This window comes from Dunckerocampus dactyliophorus, chromosome 18 (genome assembly GCF_027744805.1).
Source record: "Dunckerocampus dactyliophorus isolate RoL2022-P2 chromosome 18, RoL_Ddac_1.1, whole genome shotgun sequence".
Classification (NCBI taxonomy): domain Eukaryota; kingdom Metazoa; phylum Chordata; class Actinopteri; order Syngnathiformes; family Syngnathidae; genus Dunckerocampus; species Dunckerocampus dactyliophorus.
The window spans coordinates 14848492-14875270 of NC_072836.1; the positions used below are offsets into that span (position 1 = coordinate 14848492).

At 39.9% G+C, this 26779-nt stretch overlaps 1 protein-coding gene across 7 annotated transcripts in view; it reads left to right on the forward strand.

The window, feature by feature from the left end:
- Positions 1-26779, forward strand: part of caskin1 (CASK interacting protein 1) — a 108307-nt gene that overhangs the window by 44456 nt on the left and 37072 nt on the right. For all 7 annotated transcript variants that reach the window (XM_054760042.1, XM_054760046.1, XM_054760048.1 and 4 more), the window contains exons 2-7: positions 9955-10006; positions 16176-16273; positions 16417-16562; positions 19659-19754; positions 19869-19999; positions 24198-24306. In XM_054760042.1, the coding sequence (XP_054616017.1) occupies positions 9955-10006; positions 16176-16273; positions 16417-16562; positions 19659-19754; positions 19869-19999; positions 24198-24306 (632 nt within the window). The remainder of the gene's footprint in view (positions 1-9954; positions 10007-16175; positions 16274-16416; positions 16563-19658; positions 19755-19868; positions 20000-24197; positions 24307-26779) is intronic.

The window sequence follows — 26779 nt, forward strand, 5'->3', positions numbered from 1 at the left end:
ACGTCATATATCAACCCATTTTAAACAGCTCTTCATCACTTCTTCTTCTGCAAGCCTGTTCCAAATCTGTAGTTTGATGGGTTTTTAAATCATAATGGTGAAAAATGATGCTCAGTGTTCATTTTTTTAATATGTATGCTCAGGTAAATGTGTATTTCATTACTCCACCATGACTATGCGCAGGCCGTCCTCGTGTTATAACGTTTACATTACCCACTCACATCAGTTACTAATACTGTACAAAAGGAAAATCTTTGGCGGAAGAATACGAAGTTGTGCGTAGCTGCACTGACGAAGGACAGCGTCACTTTTGTTCTTTTGAGTTCTCTTTTTTCCCTGCATTATGTCTCCCAAGCGTGAGGCGGACACTTGTGATGGCTGTGCATCAAAGAAAGAGAAAGTGAAAAGTCAAGTGAATTTAACATCGTAAAATGCTCAGAAATTGGAGAAGATCGACCACCACCAATCATCACTGACTGCATACCTGGTCCAAGCCGTATCCACTGCTCCGACAGTGATAACTAGGCAGTGTTGTGGCGTTGCTCCTCCCAATAAGCCTGTCTCTGCCCCCTTGCAACGCCCCTTTCAGTGTGCAAGCCAACCACAGGAGTTGTTTCCTTTTAGTTCTTGTACTTCATCTACAATGTGAGTGACTAAGGGGTTAATTGAAGTAAAATGTACGTGTAAGTTCTGAATTACTGTACACTAAAACTCGACTTAAATCACCGTGGTCGGTGCACAACTCTGTACTGTGCATCCAAACCTTTGACTGCAGGTGTGCATAGTGGGAGCTGATGGCTCATGTTTCCGAAAGCGTTCATGAGGCGTCGACTCGAACATGTTAAAAATATCTGTTCATTGTGGGTGTAATTGTTTTTGCCATGGTGTTGAAGTGCGTTGCATCATACCGAGTGGGGTTTCTAAGTTTTTTGCTTACCTTATTTAGCTGCATGAGAGTCAAACAATTAAAAACACCTCTCAGCATGATGCAGTGCAGTTGTACACCACTGAAAACCACAATAACAAACATATTGTTAAATTGACACCCCTGTATGTGTCAATTAATACTATGTGTGTATGTATGAAGCAGTAGTTCATTTCGGTGTGTGTACAGCTGGCAAAGAGAAAGATGTTGGCAAAGTGCTGCCTCTCACCAGCTCTGTCCTTATATGATGTCTTGTACGGAGCCTTTGCCCTTATTTGATGACATGAGGGGGCTTTTCATGTCCTTTTATGTGGACAGATATGGAAGGGGGTAGTGCACAGATTGTCTGCAAAGTAGCTAACATGCAAGGACAGAAACAGGCCTCTGAAATGTATATACTGTATAAGGCCATCACATAAACCATAATTCATTAACATACAATTAGAATTAAAATACAGGCACAGCATGAAAAGGACCTGCAACACAACAAGTAATACAAAAATGACTTGTTAATAATTGAAAATAAACATCTTATAGTAATACAGCAACAAACCTGCAAACTAAGTATTGTGAATACCAAATACAGTAATCCCTCATTTATCGCAATTAATTGGTTCCAGATCCGGTCGTAATAAGTGAATTTCTGTGATGCGGGATTCCTTGTAATATTTTTGTAGATAGAGCATAGAAAACCTGTTTACGACCTCCTAATGTTTTTTTAACATTATTAGGGCCCTCTAGACATGAAATAACTGTCATGTTGCGCAGGACAGGAAGTGCTCACTCTTATTTTGGTGTGCTGCACTTCCTGCTGCGGGGAAGCTGCAGCCGCTTGATCCCAGTGGTATTGTGCACAGCTGGCCGCAATCGCAATTAGTGGGGTTTAAAAGCCCAGCGTCTTCTCAGGTATGGTGCTGGTTCATTGTATCCTTGCTTGTCACCTGTGCTGCTACGTGAACATTCCTGTGCCCTGGTGCGTCTATCTATGACTACCGTGTATATTATTCACAAAGCCTTTTCCACCTCTGTCGCCTTTCGTTGTTATATATCCTTATTAAAGTATTTTTATTTTCCACCACCGACGTCTGTCTCTGCATACTGGGGGTCAAGCACTCGACAGCTCCTTGCCGCATGTCAATAACACCCCTATAGGCACCTTTACACTTGTGTTACCCAACATAGTAGACATAATAAGACTAATCATGCTCGTGTGTGTTGCTATAAATGTGTTCCCTAGGGAAAGAGAGTGGCGGGCGGACAGGAAGTGACAGTGGGGGTTGAGTTTCAGCTTGCCGTGGCTTACTGCAGCAATAGTAGCTCACATTTTTATTAGGGGATTTTTTTATTTGAGATTATTGTGAAATAATACCTACAATAAAAAGCCTGTTGTTCCGGCGATCAAGTCTGGCTTTTGTGTGTCTCACCAAACATTACTGACACCTATTGAGACTACATATCATTCACAGCGTCTTTGAATGCGTCTTCTTAATGCCTTATATTTGTATTTTAGCCACTTAGCCATTTTTTGCTTGTAAATGCTTAATTTATGTTGCGCATTTAATGCAAAAACCGTGTCAAATTTACTTCAATATCCAAATTTTCTGATTGAAAACAGGCCATATTCAACCATGAAACAGCATGATTTGTTCATATATTTTTGAAAAACCGTGTTAGACTGAAGCTGTGAAATTTCAACCGCAAAGTGCCGAGGAACGACTGTAATTATAATAAAATGCAGAGGTTTTGATCGCCTGAATGTCACATACACAAACACCCATGCACACACATAAAAATGTGTACTTATTTTGACATTGAAATTATGTAGAGATGAAAACGTACAACGGCACTAAATAGAGCGTAGTCCTCCACCACTTTGTAAAAAAATATATACTGTATAGATATTGTGAGGCGCAGTATTTCTACTATTTAACATGGCCATTATTAGTTTCACCACTTTGTGAGCACATTACACTGTCTAATTACACTTACACTTTCCTTTTCTTTGATGCACGTCCATCAGAAGAGTCTGTCGCTTGCTTAGTAGACATACTGAAGGGGAAAAAAGCCCCCTTTAGCTAGCACCACAACACAAAAAAGGAATTTAAGTAATGTAAATAAAGTAATTGCAAGGAAACTGTACTCTTTAGTAACAGACTGGGTTATGTCAGCAGTGACAGTTTTGGATCAGTCATGTTATTCATGTAGGTGTTTCTAAATTTGGGGTCAGTGAAGTCAGGCATGACCGGGTGTGACGGTGACACGTGATTGGTGGACCATAAGGTGGTGCACGGCGTGTTGTGTTGCACATTTGCACACGCTGTTGGATTTATGTACCGTGGTTGACACAAAGTGAGTAAAAAGCGCGAAAAGCAAAGCGGATACGTTGAGAAATATGAACTGACACTCTTCTGTTGCTCCTTTTTGTTGTTTTTTGATGTCACGAACAAGATGCAGCCACCTGTGAGCGCTTTTAGACGGGGGAGGGGCTCACAACATCACCCGCTGCTTGTGTCACAGTCAAGACCAGAAGAAGTCTCTGGATTTGGTGCTTTTTTTTTTTTTAAAAGAGTACCTGGAGGAGTCTAAATACTCGCTAAATATAGCGACAAAGTTGCAAAGTTGGCACCACTGATCCCTCCTGCTACGTCTTCTTGTTCCAGGGCAGACCAGGTGCATGTGAGGTGTGTAAGAAGCAGAATTCCGATGCTTACCACCACCTACAAGCTACTGTACAGTCACAGACAGTACCATGTTTATGGGTGAGGGCGAGCGGGTAGTGCCAAATCCATTTGTGGTGGTCCAAATTTATTTGTGGCTGTTGTTTCTGGGATGGGATTCAAAGTGCCTTAACCGGCCAAGGATGGAGGTAACAACATTGAATCTTAAACAAAGCTCCCATTCATCCGCGCTGGTGTGATGGCAACAAAAGCTGAGGCGGAGAGAGAAAAATAAAGGCTATCGCCTTTCAAATTTAAAGTCCTGAGGTGAGGGGAAAAACAAGGAAATATAAACAGAGGTGGCGGAGAGATGAATGAATCGTCAGAGGAGGCGAATGGAGGACAGACCGATCAGGGCCACTGTAAAAGGTCCACTTTCAGCCTTCCAGAGTGCAGCACACTATTTTCCATCCTCACTGCCAGGGAAAGAGAAGTCACGAGCAGAAACTTGGACAGACAGGAAAGAAAGGAAGTACTTTGAAAAGGAGAGAGTGTGTCAACTTATTGAAAAAGGGTGTGTGCCCACCGAATGGAAATGAAAAAAGACGAACAGCAATGTGTAAAAAAAAAAACAAAACTTGATGTCATTTGACCAGAGACAGAATCTGCATGATGGTTTTGTGTGTGCGTCTTAGAAAAAGACTATCATTCTTGTTACTAAACATAATGCATTTAATTTTTAGTATGGCTTATATATTATATATATTGGCTTATATAATCCACTTGTTTTTCTGCTTTTTCCTGCAGCTGCAAGCAGTTTGCCAGTCAGACAGGCACCTCTCCAAATCCCTGCGGGCTTAACATTTTGAATTAACTTTCTACTGTATTTACGAATGTTGCTATTTTTAAAAGACTCCTATCCTCCAGTAGGAAGTTATGCAAGGAAGTTCTCACAGTGTACATTTTCCTGGAAGGCAGAACAGAGTTGTTCTCTTTATTTTAGATAAAAGTTTACACCAATTAATGTCCTACCAGGCTGCTAGTGTTTACAGCGATACATGTCATGATCAGTGTAGTAGCCTACTGTATATTTGCTAGGGGTGGGCGGACAAAGCCAAATATTGACAGTATCGAGATCATTATCAGGGTTGTATCAATATCGTATTGATACAATCATGATGAGATGAATATTTTTCGGTTCTCGCCAATGTTTATTTTCACACATATGTGTGTTTTGTGATGTGCAGTTCACATTGTTACATTTCTGATATTTTTTTCAGTAGATCACCGCTTTGCGTAGAGGTTACGCATCGGGACCACCAGTGAATAGTGAAGTACCATGAGTAATTTAGGCACCCCCATAAAAAAACTGTCTATTTTTAACACATGGCTCGCAGTCCCGCCAGAACCTCATGCTAGCTTGACATTCTACGATTTCTGATCAACATTTGCAATAAAAGTGACTCTCTCTTCAACTGTCATTGTTCACTGGCAACACAATCTAGGTTTAAGCCCTAACTATGCTTCACACACTTTATTAAACACTTTAAAGTATAAAATACACAGGTACTCAACTAATGAGTGATAATGCAAGATGATCGATGAACAGATGGAATTGGAGTCGCGGTATAGCCAGTCTCAGCACAAAACTGTGGTGCGTTCAAGGGCCGCTGAACAAAGTGTGAAATCTCAACGCTCAGCGGAAAAACATTATCAGTGAAGCGTCAAGACAGAAACATGTAAAAATGGTAGTACATGTATACTGTACATTTTAGTTGTATTGTCCTATAAATTATTACCGATTATGATGAATGAGGTGTGTTTTTATACGGGAAAAAAAAAGGAAACAACTGAAAAAAATGTGTGAATGCTGAATGGCGGATGTGCCCTGTACTTATATATTGTGTAGTTGGGCAAAAAGCCAAAGAATTTGAGTGAAAGCCTGTAGTAGATTTTCCTCTTATTATTATGTTATTTTTATTATGTAATGAAAGGGAATCATTTAATTTTATTTTGTTGATATTCATATATTGTTGTACAGTATATTGTGTTTATATGTTGTTAAATTATTCCCAGTATTGTTTTTTGTTTGCCTAAAATCTTTGTTCTGTGTTTATTCCAATAATAATCATGAAAATCACAAAAATGTAAAACATTTGTACGGCATCAGTATTGGTGTCAGCAATATTGCCCTCATATTTACTTTGAATTGGGTGGATACCAGGCAGCACGGTGGACAAGTGGTTAGCATGTTGGCCGCACAGTCAGGAGATCTTGAAGACCTGGGTTCGAATTTCTGTCGAACCCATCTCTGTGTGGAGTTTGTATGTCCTCCCCGTGCGTGTGGGTTTTCTCCGGGTACTCCGGTTTCCTTCTTTACCCATTCAAGTGACTTGCCAGTGAGAACAGGTTTATGCGACACAAATCTAGCTTGAAACGAAGCTATGACATTGCATTACAGGCCACTTGTAGTCTGATATAAACTGTCTCTGCTCACAGTTTTGCTCTCTCTATGTTTGTTGGTGACGTATTGGTAGCACACTTGATCCCACTGGAGTCAACACAGCTATGAATGTATTATAGTTGGATTACAAGCATCGCTGCCAGCTGGGGCTGCCTGTGCAGGACGTACTGATCACGTATTGATGCAAGGACTTAGTCTATTCTACTTAGTCTGTCGACTCATTTAAAAAATATACATATATCAAACAGATGGTTGTCATTGTTCAAGTCAAATTGTATTCCTATAGTACATTTAAAACAACCTGGGGTGACCAAAGTGCTGCATTAAGAGCAGTCCAAGCGATACCAATGAAATTGCTTGTTCATTGTTCCAACTTTCTCTCACATGCATAGACAGAGATCAGGACTTAGGGCCGGTTGCCATGTCACTATGAGATCAAAAGGTCACAGTTGGCGGCTGCTTAACAGATGCCAAGACTATAAAAAGGGAAGTCCATGTGTGTGTGTGTTTCTTTTATTTTTGGCAAAGATACCAATGTTGTGCAGATGTTATCAGTGATGTTATCCCAAAAATGATAACAACCTACAGTACATATTTTTTAGGGGTGTAACAACACGTGTATTCAATACAGTGGTCTCTATAGATAGAATGCTACTGTGACCCAAGTCACAAATGTCACATGATATCTTCAGCTGACATCAAAGTCCCATCTTGATTCACTGTTGTTCCTCCGCGGCAAAGAAATCCACGAAGGCGGAAGCAATCAGCGGCTCCTGTTGTGGCATCTCAAGCGGCATACAAAACTGCATTTTTCGTCTTTATTATCCAAATTCCAGATAAAATAACTCAGCGGTAAGATGCATAGATATACAATAACAGTCCTAATTGCGTATGTAGTTGCTAGTTCCATGCATCCATCCATCCATTTTCTATGCCGCTTCTCCACATTAGTGTCGCGGGGGCATGCTGGAGCCTATGCCAGCTGACTTCGGGCGATAGGTGGGGTACACCCTGGACTGGTCGCCAGCCAATCGCAGGGCATAGTTCCATGCAAAACTTAAAAAAAAAAAAAAAAGGCAAAGTCCAAAGCCCTGAACTCCATTTACGGAAATGTGATTTTCTTACTGTTGCAACTATTTTATAATGAATTGAAAAAAATCTTCTTATGGCTTAAGTTTTTTGTGTATTGCCTTGACTTCGGCTGCATTTTCATTCTTTTTTTTTCTCTTTTTTTAAATTTGCAAAACATTGTGTGTGCATTTACGACAGTGATAGACATATCGAGATATCGAGTGCATGTTTAACATACGTGTGGAGGTTATAAAACATATTACACAAGACATACGACAAAGGTAACCAATGGAAGGGATGTTTTGTGCGATGTCAAGAGATTTGAGAGAATGCGAAGTGGGCTGTATACTAACAAAATACTATTAATAAATATAAAGGGGTGAGGAAAACAAGATAATGATACATAGTAGTCAGGTACATGTACTGTATTGGAGAGAGAAAGAGAGAAAATAAAAAAAATATTCCACTTAAGTGTATAATTATAATAAAAAAGGGTATATTCAAATAAAATAAGATGAATAAAAATACGATTCAATTAAACAAAATTCAACAAAAATACTAATTGAAATACTAATAATAAGTAACCGGTTGACTGAAAGGCAGATATTGTTTGCACTTCAACCCTTGGATCTGAATCTATGAACAGAACTATGAATTATGTGTATGCACAGTAATTATGTGTTATTATCTTTATTGCCATGTTGAATTGAATTGTAAATTATTTATTTGAGTATTATTTTATAAGGCTCTGTTTTTGTTGTGTGGTTGTGTGGTTCTAACTTATAAGTATGCACAGCAGAAAATAAGGCAGGTATACTGCACAGTAGCTGCACCAGACACATTTCATTTAGAAACTGTACTTTTGAGTTCAAAGAAATGGTGGCAATTTCAATAAAATACAAGTTAAAAAAGGCATGAATTTTTTTTTTTGTACCGAAAAAATATTTGAACCGTGACACTAAAGTATCGAATCGAATCGAACTGTGCCTTTGACCTTTTTCAAGCCACCTTAGTATTATTGCTTGACAAATTGAACAATTTAAAATTTAATAGTAGTACATACAAAAGTACATATTGTACAAACACACATAGGATATAGAGTTACTTATTCTGCGTGTGTGTGTTTGTGTGTGTGTGTGTGTGTGTGTTTATGTGAATCTCTGCATTAAGTAGCCATAAATAGCCGGTTAGGAAATCAATGTTCCTCTTCCAGTGGTGCTAGGAGCTGTCTCCTCTACAATAGAAGGACTGTACGACTTCCTGCAGGGTGGATGTGTGTGTGTGTGTGTTTGTGTTGTGGAGGGGTATGGGGTGGGGGTGAGCAGGAAACATGTACAAAATAAAACAAAAAAAATTGCAGAATGCAAAACAGATACGCATATTTAATAATTGTACACCATCTGCACGTTAAGTGTGGTATTATGTAAAAGTCAGGTCAAATTTATGTGACCTAAGCGCATTTAGAAAAAGCAAAAAAAACAGGTCAGTTTCTAGTTCATCACCAGCGGCAGTTTGAGTGCAAAAACGATTTACAGTGGTGTGAAAAAGTGTTTGCCTTCCTGATTTCTTATTTTTTCTGCATGTTTGTCACACTTAAATGTTTCAGATCATCAAACAAAACTAAATATTAGTCAATAACAACACAACTGAACACAAACACTCCAAAGTCTTCATTTTGTTTTTCTTCAGCCATTCAGAGGTGGACTTGCTGGTGTGTTTTGGATCATTGTCCTGCTGCAGAACCCAAGTTGGTTTCAGCTGGAGGTCATGAACGGATGGCCGGACATTCTCCTTCAGGATTTTTTTGTTAGACAGCAGAATTCATGGTTCCATTTATCACAGCAAGTCTTCCAGATCCTGAAGCAGCAAAACAGCCCCAGACCATCACACTACCACCACCATATTTTACTGCTGCTATGATGTTCTTTTTCTGAAATGCAGCGTTACTTTTACGCCAGATGTAATGGGACACACACCTTCCAAAAAGTTTAACTTTACATCCAGAGTATTTTTCCAGAGGTCGTGGGGATCATCAAGATGTTTTCTGGCAAAATTGACACAAGCCTTAAAGTTCTTTTTGTTCAGCAGTGGTTTTGGTGTTGGAACTCTGCCATGCAGGCTGTTTTTTCCCAGTGTCTTTCTTATGGTGGAGTCATGAACACTGACCTTAACTGAGGCAAGTGAGGCCTGCAGTTCTTTGGATGTTGTTGTGGGGTCTTTTGTGACCTCTTGGATGAGTCATCGCTGCGCTCTAGGGGTCATTTTGGTTGGCCGGCCACCCCTGGGAAGGTTCACAACTGTTCCATCTTTTCACCATGTGTGGGTAATAGCTCTCACTGTGGTTTGCCGAAGTCCCAAAGCTTTAGAAATGGCTTTATAACTTTTTGATAGATCTCAATTCATCACAGTTAAGTTGTGTTTCACACAGGGCCATGTAGGTTTGGATTTTTCTCTCCCTTAATAATAAAACCCTTCATTTAAAAACTGCATTTTGTAGTCCGCACGAAACAGCAGACAGTTAAATAATCCTCTTAAACTCCTACACTGACATTATCATACCGGAGGAAATGACTGGTGATTCATAACTAATGAAAGCTTGCCTTGTTATTTGTCTGTGCCCGGGGGAAGTGGAATTGACATCCTGGTTTAGGTCCCTGCTAACAAAGAAAGGTAAAAGTGAAAAAAACAGTGGGTTTGTCTTGACATTTGACTTAATTATGTGGAGTGCAATGATAACATCCACATCATCCACAGTATGACTCCCGCATTGCAACAGCCAATTAATATGCAACATTTGCAGCAAAGAATAATCGACTGTCCCTTTCAATGTGTTTCAGAGTTGCTCGGGTCTGCAAAGAAAGTGAATGTCAACTTCCAAGATACAGATGGGTGAGTTTCATTATAACCGTGCCTTGTCCTCTCATCCTTACTATCCACTCTTGCTTGCAGTCATCTTATCTCTCAGCGTCACCTTCCTCTTCCCCTCCTCCGCATATTTTCCTCTGGCGGTGTTGTCATAGTAGTTTTGCTTCTGTCTGTAGTGGGGGGTGGGGGTGGGGAGTGGGGGGATTCTAGAATTGCATGTTATGTACTGTTATGTGTGAAAGAGAGGATTAATGCTCATGATGCTCAGATATCATGATTGTAGTGCTTGTATGCAGTGCATGCTATTTATGAGGTTGCATGTGAGTAGCTTGTGGCTACGTGCAGATGGAAGCACAGCCGCCGCCCACAGCAGACTCTTTCAGCACCTCCGTGGTCACTGAGCATGTTCGCATTTAATCGCTGTCATCATTGTAACTTTTCAGTATGACAAGAAACCAGGAACAATCCTACGATCAGCCCCCCCCAAAGAGCTCCATCGCACACTCACCCTTTTTTTATGCAACAAAGAAAGAAACAGCATACTGTCTCTCATGTAGTGTTGGATAATCATTATGCTGATTTTTCAGAACATTTCTGAAAGATTGTGATCAAATACAAAATAAGTACATACTTTTTTGACCAACAAAAATATATTTGTCACTACCTGTTCGCCCTCGCTCATAAACACATTACGTATAACGGGGCTGTAGCCTGTCGTTCTAACTCTGTACAGTAGATGGCATCGTGACTCTGCTTCTTAGCACACCTGGTCTGCCGGAGAATAAGAAGACCTGGCATGAGGGATCGGTGTGACCAATTTAGAGACTTTGTCGCTATATCAGCATGTGACCCTTGTTGGACTCTGCATCGGTCCGTTGTGGTGAAGAGGGAGCTGAGCCGAGGCAAAGCTCTCAATTTACCGGTCGATTTACATTCCTACCCTCATTCCTATGGTCATGAACTTTGGGTAGTGACTCAAAGGACAAGATCGCAGGTACAAGCAGCCGAAATGAGTTTTCTCCGTAGGGAGGCTGGGAAGAAACTTGGAGTAGAACCGCTGTTCGTCCGCATTGAGAGGAGTCAGAGGTGACTCTGGCATCTGGTCAGGATGCCTCCCGGACGCCTCCTTGGAGAGACTATGTCTCTCAACTGGCCTGGGAACACCTCGGGATCTGCCGGGAGGAGCTGGATGAAGTAGCAGGGCAGAGGGAAGTTCCTGGTGCCCGGTGCGAGACCCCGCACTTCATTCGGGGCTTCCGAACAAATATCATCATTAAATCGTGCATTCCTTTCACAGGAGAAACTAATATCCTTTGCGGTTTCGAATTAAATCATAAAAACATGAATACTTGCAGACGAAAGTAGACAACGTACAACATACTCAAGACAATTCCCCTCAAAGCTTGTTTACACTTTTACAGCAGCGTCACACTTTTCAGAACAAGCAATACAAAGCTCATTATGGACTGAAAATTTGGTGCAGGTTTTGATGGAGCATAATGAGGACTATTAGTCGTGATAAAGTCTTGGTAATAACGGCTAAAGGTCAAGAAGTGTGAGACACATCTTTTCAGCTGCTTACTGGATCAAACAAATCTCATTCCCACCTGCTGCAGACCAGTGCAGGTACAGGATGGGAGAGAGTGTATGTGAAAAGAAAACGATCGTACCATTTGGGAGACAGGGGTGTTCGACTGTGTTTTTATTTATTTAATTTATCATTATATATTTGTTATTTTCTTTCTATTCCCCCATCAAACGTCCTTCCGGTACCTCCCATGAAGACAATTAGAAGTTTCTTTAAAGCAGAACAAGCCAATAAGGAGTATAATAATGATGATGAGAAGAAAAAAAACTGTGTGATTTATTTAAAAGTTGCGCACACGACCCAGAATTCAGTGTATCTGTTGGTGTGTGTGAAAAGAATAACGCCGTAATAGTGGTACGAGGAAAAATAACATCATTTTATTAGCATAAAGTTGAAATATTCAAGAAGAAGTCGTAATATTGTGGAAAACAAACAAAACGATGAATAAAATGTTAATTTTTGGAAAATTAGCTTGTGGTAAAAGAGAATAAAGTCCAAATATTATGGGAATAAAGCCATAATTACAAGAAGAAAGTTGAAATACTTGGAAATTTAAAAAAAAACAAAAAAAACAGCAGAGCTACTAAAATGACATTATGGTAGCATAGAGTTTAAATATTAAAGAAAACATATTTTATGTTTTAAAGTGGTAACATTATGAAAAACAAATAGAAAAAAAAATAAAGTTTTATGGAAAAATTGGAAATGGTTGGGGAAAAAGTTATAACAAAATGGGAATAAAGTAAAAATATTGTGGGAATAAAGTCATAACCAGAAGAAAATGTATGAAGATTATTTAAGAAGGAAATTGAAATATTTTGGGGGGAAAAAAACAACAGCAAAAAATGGGGAAAAAAAGAGCAAATACCGAGGTTCATAGTAATAAAATGCTAATTCATCTATATCACAAAGCTGAGATGCAGTTTTTTCTTGAAATATGTATAACTTCTTTGCATATTACAAAATATCAACGTGGCTGGTGAATGTAATGTAATGTAAAAATAAGGGCTTTTCCTACTAAAATTAGAGTTTTGGTGCTGCAGCAACCCATACAAGGTGTTATCCTTACCCATGCAAGAAAGTACACCCACACACACGTGTTTGCTTACTTTGTGGCTGTGATGTTACACTATTAAACTCCACAGTCTCTCGGGTTGGATCAGCGTTTTTTTAAGCAGGGATAAAAACCTGGCTGCACATAGACGATTTTAACCTTCATTTTAATAAAAATATGAGTGCAACGCCAGGCAAGTTACCTGTTTGGGTTTAAAAAAATAAACTGTAGCACATAATGCTCACATTTGATGGGGTGAGGTGCCAATAAGTCCATTGCCATAAATGCTGCAATGTTTTTTTGTTACATGGGAGCATTTTGTTGATCCCTCCAGCAGTTTCACATACTTGGAGAATCTGTGCCGAGGAGCATAGCAGCTGCTCAGACGGCTCTGTGGGGCTTTTTTCTCTTTCTTCCCTTCGTTGGCTTTATTTTGGCAGTTACAGTTTCTGTTAATCTGTCGGCCTTTTTTGTGCAGGCAGAAACAACAAAAGAATAAAATATACTGTTGAGTAGTTGCTCTGTTACCCCCCCACCAAAAAAGTAACAGTAAAAGCTAGAGACGCTTGATGTTGACTTTCTTACGATATCCGATATACAGTCTAGCACAGGGGTGTTCAATGTGCGGCCCGGGGTTCATTTGCGGCCCGCGGCTGTGATTTTATTGGCCCGCAGCACAGTCTTAAAATAGCAAAGAAAAAAAGCCGTAATTACACAAGAATAAAATAGTCTGAGGATGTCAAAAAATGTCATTTTAGTAGCATGAAGTTGAAATATTAAAGTTTGTTGTTTTTTTTTAAGTCAAAAACAAGGAATAAAGAAGAAAATATACAAGAAGAAAGTTGAGATATTTGGGGGGAAAAAAATCAACAGCTAAAATGGAAACAAAAAATAATTTAATTCAAAATATCAAGAGAAAAAAGTTTTCTAATGAGAAAAACGTTGCAATTTTTTGAGAATAAACTTGTTAAATGAGAAAAAATATCATTTTAGTAACAATGTTGAAATCAAGAAAAAATACATTATTTTTTAAAAAGATATAAAGTTGTAATTACTAGAAGAAAATGTACAAGAAGGAAGCTGAAATGAAATAGTTGGGGGGAAAAAAACATCAGAAATGCAGAAAAACAGTGGCTAAAAATGGCTAAAAAAAAATACAGGTGTATGGCATTCAAAGACGTTGTAGTTTAATGTAGTATTCCACACTAGTCACTGGGTGTCAGTAATGTTACTGTGATGTTCTGTGAGGCACACAATCACCACACTTGATCGCTGGAACAACAGGCTTTTATTGCAGGTTTGAATTATCTCACAACAGGCACAATAATCCCCAATGAAAACCCGGGGTACTGTTGCTGCAGTAACCCACGGCATGCTGAAACTCAACTCTGAACTCCCTATGTCACTTCCTGTCCGCCACCCACTCTGCTTCCCTCGGAAGCATATTTATATCAACACACACAATCATGAATCTTAAGTTACTTATTTACTCTTATTATGTCAACTATATTGTGTAATATGATTTTAAATGTCACTATAGGGGTGTTATTTCATGTCTGTAGGGCTCTAATAATGTAAAAAAAAAAATATTTTGAAGGTTCTAAACAGGTTTTCTATGTTCTAACTATGAAAATATTCCATTTATAAAGAAGGAACCCTACTTTGCGGAGATTCACTTACCACAGTCGTGTCTGGAACCAATTATGTGCGATAAATGAGGGATTATTATAAAATTTAAGGTTCTGAAGCTATAAATTACCTAAGATGTCACTTTAATACAGTAAAGAGCAGGTGCTGCTTGCAATCAGCAGGAGAATTAAACACAAGTGAAGAGGAATAGTTACGCGCAAATTGGATGTAAGTAAGAATAAAAGTAAGAATAAGAGCCATCAAGTAATGAGAAATGGCGCAAGGAAGTCGTCGAAGGACTGGAATACAGAGGAGAGAGGGCAGGAACAAGACATGAATCTGGAAGGAGATGGATGGAGAAAGGAAGAGGAGTATAAATATTGCAAGACAGGTTTTACTACTTGGCAAAGGCAAGGACTTCCTTCCTCCTCCCCCATACAAACAACCGTTGACACACTAAAAGGCAACACACACACACACACACACACATGCACACTCAGTGTGTTGTTCAGTCTCATGCAGTGTTGTGTAATGTAGCTCTCCTTAACCCCAGAGGGGAAATAGCGTTTTACTCATTGTTCAGCGGGCAGTTGTACCTGCCGTACTCCAGTGGAGGGCAACTAGAAGGTCAAAGGATGCTGATGCTCTGCTTTGGTGTTTCATTCAAATGTCCGCTACAAAATGGACAATGTGCCCACATACACACACTTAACACACATGCAACATTCATAAAAATGCTGCTGATGCCACTGTTGTTATTATTTCCTTGCTACCTCGGTGATCTGTGTTAAGAGCGCAGTGGAACAGTGTTTCATTGTTTTTAAATGTAGTATTATCAGTGGTTAGCTTCTTTTTACACTTTATTATTGACATTACGCAATTTTAATACTAACAGTGGTTAACTTGTGTTCACCTATGACTAATAAAATGTTACTTCTAAATAGCGAAGGCAATTTCTGTCACTGAAGTTGAAGTGAATTGTTGTAGAAATGTAGCTAGATAGATAGACACTTTATTAAACTCCAAGAGGAATTCACGAAGTAGACCATACTGGTCCACCAGCTAAACCAGCACCAAACTAGCATAGACCAGCATCATTTCTGTGCCGCTCTGTGCTGTTTTTTTCAGCAGGGCAGAGTGACACCATGCTAACAGTTAGCATAGTACCACCTACAGTAGCAAGATCGAGCACCAAAAGCACTACAGCAGTTCTGTGGTGTTGTTACATCTTGCCATGTAGGTTTATACTATTTCAAATCACACAAATGGCTAAAATGCTAACATTTGCAACAATTTGCATGCTACCACCGAGCAAGGTAGCAACAAGTATATCAGGGTTTCCCCTATGATTTTTTAAAGCTGTGGTGGTGGGCTGCTGTGTTGTACCGCTGCGGCAGGAATTTTTGCCTCGGCAGTTTTTTTTTTGTGTTCTTACATCATGCCATGTAAATACATGCAATTCCACATGAGTAAAATAGCACAAATACTAACATGTTAAAAAATGGCATGCTATCACCTGCTACACCAAGATAGCACTCAGTATAGAAAATGCTACAGTAGTTCTATAGTGATTTTACATTCTTACTTGTATGCAATTTAATATGTTAACAGCATTTACGTGACGTTCTTACCACAAAAACTCCCCCTTTGCTCTATTTTGTAACTGTTGGAGATGTTTGATCCTAATCCTCTGCTGCTAATGTATTTGTCATGCAAAGCTTTGTCATTATCTCTGACCCGTGTGCGTGTGTGTGTGGCACATGAGAAGGCACATGTGCTTGCTGTATTATCGAGGCCCCAATGTCGAGGAACACACCCGTAAAGGCTGCTGCCTGTAAAAGTAATGTAAAATGATACCGAAAGGTGCGATCGCAAGGTTTAACATTGTTGTGGTTGTGTATGCATTTGTGTGTCCTCTCTAGATTTTCCCCTCTGCATCATGCAGCCCTCAATGGGAATATGGAACTCATCACCCTGCTGCTGGAGTCACAGGCAGCTGTTGACATCAGAGACCAGAAAGGTGAAATGAAAAAAAAAGAAAAGCAAATTAATAGAGAACGTATACATTTTCATTGTGTAACAGACGTGGCTTGCTAAGAGGTAGCGTTTGCATGTGTGCATTTGCATGTATGCATTTGCATGTGTGCATTTCTGTGTGCACAGGCATGCGGCCGCTGCACTACGCAGCCTGGCAGGGGAAGGCGGAGCCTATGAAAATGCTGCTAAAATCTGGTTCCTCTGTGAACGGACAATCAGATGAAGGACAGATTCCTCTCCACCTCTCAGCACAGCACGGCCATTATGATGTGGTGAGTGGCGTCATTGCTTTAAAACACTTATCCAAAGTTCGAAAGCAAAATTAGCGCAGCACCCCTGTTAGGGAAAAAGTGTAAAATATCATATGAAAACAGGAGAATCAAATGCAAAATATGCCCAAATGCGCTATGTTAACGAATCATTTTTCAAAAATCCTTCATTATGGCCCATTCTCCTCATGTCTCAGAAATATACAAACATGTACCAATATGAGTATAAAATGAAAAAAGTAAGTTTAAAGATTTCCCATAAGGCATTTCGTTAGAGCGAAGCATTTCATTGGGGGGCCAGCAGCATAGAAAATGGTAGATGGTGCTGCAGTGCTGCCTCTGTCCACCAGAGGGAGCCAGAGGACCCAAATCCCGGAGGGAGGCTGACGTCATTGCAGCGCCCCAATGAATGCTCAGATGCAATACCTTATGGGAAAACTTTAAAAGAATTTTTTATTTTTTTTTATAACTCACTGAGTTAACCAGGGTGTTATTATGTTGTTGATTTTATCACAGTGACGGTGATGTCGGCAATATGATTATAATTTTTACGATTGTGTAGATTACAGTTATTGTCATTTTGATCAGTATCATAGTTAATCATTTCATTACCACTATTGCTACTAATATGTATGACTGTTTCATTGCGGTATTATCTTTGTGGTTGTTGATATTATTTTGTCCTTCCCGTCATGGTCTTTATAGCCGTCACAGTCATTTGCTGATGCAGTCCTGTTTGTTTCTGTCGTTTTGTTATTGTTGTTGCAATTGTTGTTGCTGTTGTCCTTGTCTCTTTTTTGTCCCCCTTTTATCCCCGCACGCCCCCCTCTGTTTTCTTTTCTCTTCTTCTCTAGCTCCTCCTGCTCTGGTCCGGCCGCTCCAAATTTGCATAACAACAAAACATCAAAGTCAAATAAATTGTGTATAACAGGGGAAGTGTATCTCACACTTTTCCCTGGCAGAGCAAATCTGTTGAGGACGTAAGGTCATTTAGATCAACAATGCTATCTGCCCTAATGGCTGGACAGGACAAAAAAAATGTTGTTTTTTTCCATTTCAAACTCATATTGGTACATGTTTGTATATTTCTCAGGTATATCTTTTGAGTGTTCAGTTGCCGTGTGATGAGTTTAGTGCTGTTAGTAAAGTGTTCTTAGTAAGATGACACCGTGAGTCAGATAACGGTAATAGTAATAGTTCTGAAGTAAAGGAGATGTCACGAGTAGCCGCACCGCTGTATCAGCCGCTGGGTTCAAAGTTTAAGATAAAAGTAGTGGCTCATACATGGGAATTTACAGTAGTTTTGATTTTGCTTATGTCGACAACCGCTTATGTTGACATCAGTCAGCCAGTCTGAGAGGCCTCAACATAAACGGGTTCCACTGTACTGAATTTTGAATAGGTTATGACCTTGTGCGTACAATAAGACTTGATCACAGGAAGTGTGTCGGCCCTTCAAACCAATTCGATCTCGAGTGTGTAATTACATCTGTGGCGCCTGTCACATGATGCACTTTGAAAGAAACATTTATGAATATGTACACTACCGCTCAAAACTTTTAGAACACCTCATTTTTCCAGTTATTTATGGAAATTCAAGTCGTTCAAGTCCAATGAATAGCTTGAAATGGTGCAAAGGTGAGTGGTGAAGTGCCAGAGGTTAAAAAAAAAGTAAGATTACCCAAAACTCAAAATGAATGTGTATTTCAGAATTATACAAAAAGGCCTGTTTTAGGGACCACAAAATGGGTCAACAATTTAAAGCTGTTCTGCAGAAATGGAGGTTGGTCATGCCATGGTGGCTAGTGCAACTATCTGATGAGCAGAAGTGTACTGGAGAAAATAATTTGTTGCAACAAAAATGGCAAGAAAAAAGGGAATTAACAATGGAAGAGAGACAGACTAGTTTAACACTTAAAAATGTAGGGTTTTCCTCCAGAGAAATTGGAAAACCTTTGGCCGGTGGTGGACCGTATTTTATTAAGTTCTATCATCTTCCAAGATGTAATTAATTCTCCATCCGTATTTAAATATTTACATCCGAAAAGCGGTGCCGTTTATAAAAACAACTGGTATTTTCCTAGAGGTAATGAAAGCGCCTCAGAGCTTCATGACTTCCTGTCAGCGCTTTAATAACAGTGTCACACCCTGTACAACTGACTTCCTGCAAGCTGCACTTGGTCAGTCATCACTTCAATTTTCACATAATGCATCCTCTATGCCTTCAGCGGTTTTAATGTAAAACGGTTACGGTATACAGTGTAAAGTACTATACATAGGCGTGCGTACCTTACAATATGACTTCTGTGAGGGCTTTTGTGAAGCCCAGGTGGTTGCACACACAATATGGACAAAAGTAGTGGAATACAGTGCATCCCCGCTTTTCACATGGATGACCCTCTAAGACCACTAGCGAATGGCCAACACGAGTAATTGAGACGCACTTAAAAGTCACTGTGAGACACTCTGATTAAGCCTGGGCTACTTCTATGGTGCTGCTGCACATAGCATCAATTTGCTTGAGGAAGTGCTGTCTATTTGCAATGACATTAACACCCATACTCACACAATACAAACCAATTTGTTTGCACTCGTGGTGCAACCAAAAATAACACATATGGAACACATCATTTAACTGCATCACACAGACTGTACAGGTATCGTAATAAACACTAAAATACATTCAAAACTAAATTATACTAAATTATAATCCGCAAGGCATGTTGGGTAACTTCCTGTTGGAGAAGTGTGCACATGGGCTACCCCGTATAGTCTGTGTTGTACAATTACATGTGTGTGTGTTGAAGTTTGCCTCTGACTACTTAGTGTGTATATCACACTTTACCAATGTGGGGCAAGTGAGATGTGGTTTTTTACCCATAAATGGCCTAGCTATGGAGATTATAAGCACTAAATGGCGGATTTTCCCACAAATAAAAAAATGTTATGATCAAAAAGCTGCAAATTTGCTGGGTCGTGAATGCTGAATCGCGAATATGCAGGAATTCACTGTACTTGGCGCTGTACTACAGAGAAAAAAAAGTTAATTTGCTCTCCGTTCCACACCTAATTCATTCAAATATGTCTTCCTCTCTCCAGTCTGAAATGCTGCTTCAGCACCAGTCCAACCCGTGCATTGTGGATAATGCTGGGAAAACACCTTTGGACCTCGCCTGTGAATTCGGCAGAGTTGGGGTATAGATCTTAGCTTTTCAGTAGATGCTTACAAAATATCAGTAGCTGGAAATGTAAAATAATCAGGAAACATGTCTCCTGTGTGTGTGTGTGTGTATTTGTGTGCGTGTGCAGGTTGTCCAATTATTACTGTCTAGTAACATGTGTGCTGCTCTGCTGGAGCCCAAGAAAGCAGATACCACTGATCCCAACGGGACATCTCCTCTGCACTTGGCTGCCAAGAATGGACACATTGACATAATCAGGTATACACACGCACACACATACACACACACATGAATAAAATGATGAAGTAACCACACTGGGGCTTATACACATCTCTAGAGACAGTATAATATATCTGCTTGACATTTTCCCATTTTATCTGTACGTGTGGTATTATGATATCACACGTTAGATACTGTAGGTTTTAGATGGGTTACATTTTAGGTACACTTGCCCAATTGTATGAGATCCAACAGTTGAACAGACAGCTACAAACGTAACAATGTTTGCATACTACAGTTGTTTGCAGTGGTGTAGAATTGCACTAGGTCTTACAAAAAGGTAACCAAATTGTCATGGTGCTTTATGATTTTGTGTGGCACTAGCCTAGGATGCAAAGACAGAGTGGCAGGTTGGTTCAATAAAGTCTTTAATTAACAGAAGATAAGCTCACAGGGAGTGACACAACAGCGACAAAGACAAAGTACCAATATAACGGAGAAAGCGAGGAGGTATAGCAAAGGCAAACATAAAACTCACCATGGGAGGTGAAAACAGGAACGCACATAAAAGGAGAATAATGCCATGAAACAGGAAAACACCTAACAGAATGCATCCGACACGCAGGTAACCATAGCTCAAGGAAAACAAATTAACTTGCGACTATCCCCAGCTGAACTACAGTAAGTACTGTAATACCCTAATTACAATCAAAGAAGTAACAAAATTAAAGCTCAGAACTGGCAAAAATGGCAGGAACTGAGACAAACTAAAGGAAAAGTCCAAACTGTCATGCGGAACATGACACAAATAAGACCTAGACGGAAAACCTTTGGGAAGATTGACACATTGAATGGCCAGTTCCTGCTCTTATCCTTTTCCAACCCTTTGTATGAGCAACCTTGCCCAGCTATAATCTCCTGGAAGTTATATGCTGACATAATTGCCTTCATATTTAGAATGATGGAAACTAATTCCATAATTTACAGTATTTACATGATACAAGGGCTGCAACTAACAGTTATTAATTGGTTAGGGCCTAGGCCAGAGGTGTCATACTCAATTCCCCAGGGGCCTAAACTCAAAGCCGACTTTAGGTGGCTGGCCGAACAGGTCTGCAACATATCAGAAAGAGGCCAAAATGTGGATCACTGTTTTCCAAAGTCAAAGCTGATGTGTGTGAATATTTTTGCCTAAAACACAAAGATAATAGGTCTGCAAGTAGGGAGTACGAATGATTGTTTGTTTATATGTGCCCTGTGATTGACTGGTGACCAGTCCAGGGTGTGCCCTGCCTCTCGTCCAAAGTCAGCTGGAATGGGCTACAGCATACATCCCTGGTGAGGATAGAAAATGAATGGATGGAATTAAAAACCAATTAATCAAATACCAAAATAATACCAAAATAGTTATGGATTAATTGGATAATTGATTAATCATCGATTTATCAATTACTAAAACTAAGCATATTACTTCTACCAAGCGTGAAATGGGCTATATAGAGTCTAGCCTGCTGACAAACTTTCAGATATGTGATCAGATTGCTGTGTTCGTATTTTGGTTGCGGTATTTCAGAATTTTGAGTTGTGTGCTTTCACTGTAGTCAGTGAACACCCCCAGAGAGAGAAAACAGGTGCTAAGGAATAGTGGATAGTAAGTCTATACTCACATACAAGCTGTACACTGACCACTCTAAGGTATATCCGAGTTTCATTTCTGTAATGTCCCTCGGGAAGATAAACAGTGCTGTAGCACAGCAATTGCCGCTCCTCCAAGTACACTGACGTAACACCGTGTGTGTGCAGAGCTCCGTTTGCCTGGTCGAGACCTACCCAGAGAGGTGAAGGAAAGGCTAGATACACTCAAACATGATAGAAGTGTAAAGAGAGAGCGAGAGACATTTAACCCAAGTCAGGCACAGAGAGTAAAAATCCTATCATAGTTGGCTGCTATAAAGGATGCTCATTAAGGATGCTCAGCACATTCAAACACACGTGCAAACACACTGAACAAGTGGACAATAGCGTACAATTGAGTGAGTATTGTAACATCTTTACTTGCAACATTGACAGTCTACGCCGCTGTCATTTAAATGATAATATAATCTGCTTATCGTTAACAAGGACCCACAATAAAGTGATACATCAAAGGAAGATACAGGAAGACCTCATGCGGGAGGACTGTAAAAAGACCAAGCTTCTATCACAATAACAATTAGTGCAAGATATTGTGCACTACATTGACAGTTATTGTGGTATCATAGTGTGCACCAAATATGCATGTTGCCTTGTTTGTGCCAATACTCATTGTAGGGAGCAGCATCTCTGCACCACCAAAATGCTTCATGATTACTAAATAGCAGCTACCTTGCTAATGGTAACGGTTTAATTTGATTTTGCACATGCATACAGGTTACACTGGAATACATCACGTCACAATTCAGAGTTCCAGTAGGACGAAGCAAAGCTTATTTAATCCTACTGCCTTCCTGTTTCACATCAATTGCTAAAACGTTTGTTTGTGCACTTTCTGTATTCAATGTGTACCATTTACCAATTTTGAAATAGAAACCAAACCAAGTTCTCTGCTTGCACTGTTTCTTGAAGTCGCTCATTTTAGTGCATTGTTTGAGTTCTTTGCCAAGTCCGTTCCATAATTTGACTCCATCTACTGACTGATATGCTGAAGGTTTTAGTGTTGTTTGCGCATATAAATGTTTTAAGTTTCATTATTCCCTGTGGTCATATTTCTCCTCTCGTTGAGAAGAATTGTATAGCATTTTTGGGTAGCAGGTTATTGTTTGCTTTATGCATCATTTTAGTTGTTTGAAGGCTTACCAGATCAGCACATTTTAATAATTGTGATTTTAAAAATAAAGGGTTGGTATGTACTCTATAAGCATTATGGATTATCCTAACTAACCATTTTTTGTAGTACAGAATAAACAAATAAACAAACAGAAGTGCGGTGTGCATGTCTAACGGATGCCAACTATGTTGTGATAGTACGGTGGTTAAACCTCACTTCCGGATTCCTTAAGAAATGTGAAGCACAGTGAATTGATAGCCTGTTTCTTCTAGCTCACTGCTCAACTCTCAGTCAGTGGACATACTGTATGTGGTCTCTGGTTTGAGCCCGGCACAGGGATGACCACTGTTACACATGCAGGTATACTTTGAAATAAACAACTACTTCTCAGAAAATGTCCATCCAGCCATTTTCCTACGGTTATCCGCGTCCGAGTCGTGGGGGCAGCTGTCTCAGTAGGGAAGCCCAAACTTCCTGGTATGTGGCCACCACCTGAGATGTTTCTTTTTTGGGCATGATACATTCATGGTTAGCTTACCACAGGGGGGAAAAAACATCTCTGTCATGTCTCAATTAGGCAGGCAAACACCAGCTGACCCTTCCTTCCTCACGCTCATCCAATCACCAGTCAGGATGCATTCAAGGCATTACAGAAGATCAGGTATTTTTTTCACTCTGCTAAAAAATATTCGAGCACTGCGAACGAAGCCACAACAAGGAGGCTGAAGAGCCACAGTTTGCTGACCCCTGCGCTAGGCCATATTGTAATCTTGATAATATATTGACCTATCTATGTTGCTGTTTATTCCTTAGACGTGGTTGTCATGCTCTTATTTTGTGATATTTCCTGTTCTGTTCCGTGCTTTTCTCATCCGCGTTTACTTTCTTCCCCACACACACCTGGCGCTGATTTGTGTTTGCCTTTATTTACTTCAGCTGGTTGTGGTTGCTATTGTTGGTTCATTGTGCTTGTTAGCCTGTTCTGTTGCTGGATCCCTGTTTCTGCTCTGCAGCGTTCATTAAAAGTATATTTTTAACTGCACTTGGGTATCGTCTGTGCATCCTTGGGTTGTCGCCAGCAGTACCACCATGCCACGCCATGACAGTTATCCCAAACCTTATTTAAGTATTCTATCCCTTCTTGTTATTACTTCTAAAGGAGAGTTGATCTATGAGATTGACATGTTAAGAATTGTAAGTACAGTGTTTGCTTAAATTTTTATCTTTTCACATTTGCAGTTGGCACAGCGGTAATAAACTAAGAGAGGGTACAAGATTATTGTTGACAGATTGCATTCTTGGTTTTGGACTTTCCACGCATGGAGCTTCTGTTCTGTCTATATTTGTGATGCCTTTCTAATCTTCATTTCAACATTTTTGTCCTTGCTCTTCCTCATCATTATATTTGCCGCGTCTCTGCTCTGTGCGCAGATTGTTGATCCAGTCAGGAATCGACATCAACCGACAGACCAAAGCCGGCACTGCCTTGCATGAGGCCGCCCTCTGCGGCAAGACCGAGGCAGTGAGACTCCTGTTGGAAGTAAGTGGAACTTTACTGAACTCTTGTGTTCCGATACTGTGCCAAAACACATTGCGTTGACATATTACTCATAATCACTCCCTTGAAGTCATGGGCCTCCTCCTAAAACATACAAGTAATTAATGTAAAAAGGTTAACTGGTAAAATTAAAGAGCTGTTCAGTAGTTAGTTGACCAACAATAACATAAATATTATAACTGCACTGCGTCATACTGAAAGATGTTTTAATAGTTCTATTACCTTATTTTGTTACGTACATAAAGTATGTTTAAAAAAAAAAATTGTATTTGTATTTATTTTTTAAAATAGGTAATTTTTTTCTGCGTAAAACGCATATCATTCACCATAGTTGGTAATAATTCTTCTTATATAATTTATTTATACATATGTGATAATTGAAACATAATTTCTACATGTTTATGTATTTATGCTTCACTGATCGTGTTTTCTTGTCGAGCGTTGAGATTTCGCACTTTGCTTAGCTGTTTTTGAATGAGTGCTGTGAGACCCAAAAGTTTGTTTGGCTGCAGAATCACTAGCTTCGACAGTCAAACGGCCTCAAAACTTGCAGCTGTGCATCATAAATAGACATTTTTGGCAGGTGATCAATCACCATGCTTGTCTGTCATCACACTTGTGGCCCTCAGGTCACAGGCTGCATTATTAGTCACTTGACTAGCAAATGACGCCTGCAAATACCTTGCATCCAAACTATTCATAACACTTCTGATGCCAAATTGCAAGCTTTGAATCTCATTCTTCATGGTGGATTCAACATCATCCAGTGATGAATATCTTGTCGTCGGCCTCCTCCTCGCTCGACAACAGAAGAGGGAGTATTGGGTGCATTGCAGAGACAGAGATTTAGCGTTCCAGTGAGTCATACAGGAGCAGCTTGTCTACCTCAGCCGTTTACAGATATATTTCAGCATGTGACTTGGACAGTTTAAGTTGCTTTAGGGACACTAACGGTGCATCGGAGGAGGTGAAGGACCAGTGAGAAGTTGTGACGTGACTGTTGGAAGAGGGAGAAGAAGGCCTGCACGAAGCATTCATTGGTTAAATGGAATGGGTCTCATTTCACAAACATTATAGAGTGGATTTCCGCACGTTCGCGATCCATGATTCACAGCCACAACCAAACTTCAGGAGAATGCTATGAGATCTTTTGAATTTCCCACCTCACAACTTTCGGCTGTTTTGTGAACAAATCACGGTTCATAGCTGGATTCTGCAAAATTCTGGAGTCGACCCTCGATCCCTGACTAATCGCAACAGAGCAGGGCGCTGCGGAATCAGAGCATGTCGGCCAAGAGGAGAAGAATGCAAATTTGGGACCTTATAACATTTCAATAGCTACTGAAATGAGCAGATTCGGGACGGTTGAATGTTAATTTGAATCACTGCGATTTTGTTTATTTATATAACGGGCGGAAGTGGCTCAGGAGGTACAACAGGTCGTCCAGAAACCGGAAGGTTGGCGCTTCCCTCCACCCAGTCACTGTCCTATCCGTGGCCACGACACTCCACCCACCTTGCCTCCAGTGCTGCCCTCACTGGTGTATGAATGTGAATGAATGTTTGGTGGTGGTCGGAGAGGGCGTAGGTGCGAATTGGCAACCACATTTCCGTCACTACCACCAGGGCAGCTGTGACTACAGATGTACATTACCACTGTCAGTGTGTGACTGAGGAGTTCAGGAATGGGTTCACTTCATTGCGAAGCGCTTTGGGTGCCTTGAAAAGCGCTATATAAAATCCAATCCATTATTATTATATATGATAATTAGATTTATAATTCTGTTATGTAATTTATGATAAAAAGTTCCCATGTAGCAAAACTACAGTATATATATTTTTACTTTATTTAAGAAAACATTTTTAAAAAATGATTTATTTAATACAAAATTATCTGTTAATGAGGCCCAGTCATCATTTATCGGTCCACCGTGGTTCATTGTCCAAGTGTGTGATGCATATTTCATGTGCATTACCATCCATGAAGGTCTAGCGGTGTTAAAAGGGCACTTTGGGACATATTGCCTGCTCATGAAAGGGTTGGTAAAATCCCGTCATCCCAGCGTGATAAAACTGTGCTCAGCTGCAAAGCAGAAGCCTCACAGAGAGAGCGAGAGAGAGAGAGATTATGCAAATGATGCATTTATTATGGTGATATTAAAATACCACCTAGTTTATGGGAAAATGGAAAAGAGGTGTGTGTTCCAGCATGAAAACTAACATTGCCATTTGCATCCCCTGAGGTGAGATGTTATGATTTTTTGCCCTGTCTTGATGCTGTTGTCTTTTTTTATTCATCTGACCTACAGCTGATTCATCAGATATGACTGTGGTATTGCTCTCCAGCCTTTTAATTGTCTTGTTAAGTCATCATCATTGAAAATCACAGCCCACTGAGTTTAATTATGACGAAGGGCTTTATGGTTTCAAATAACTCGATTTTGTCACACGTAAT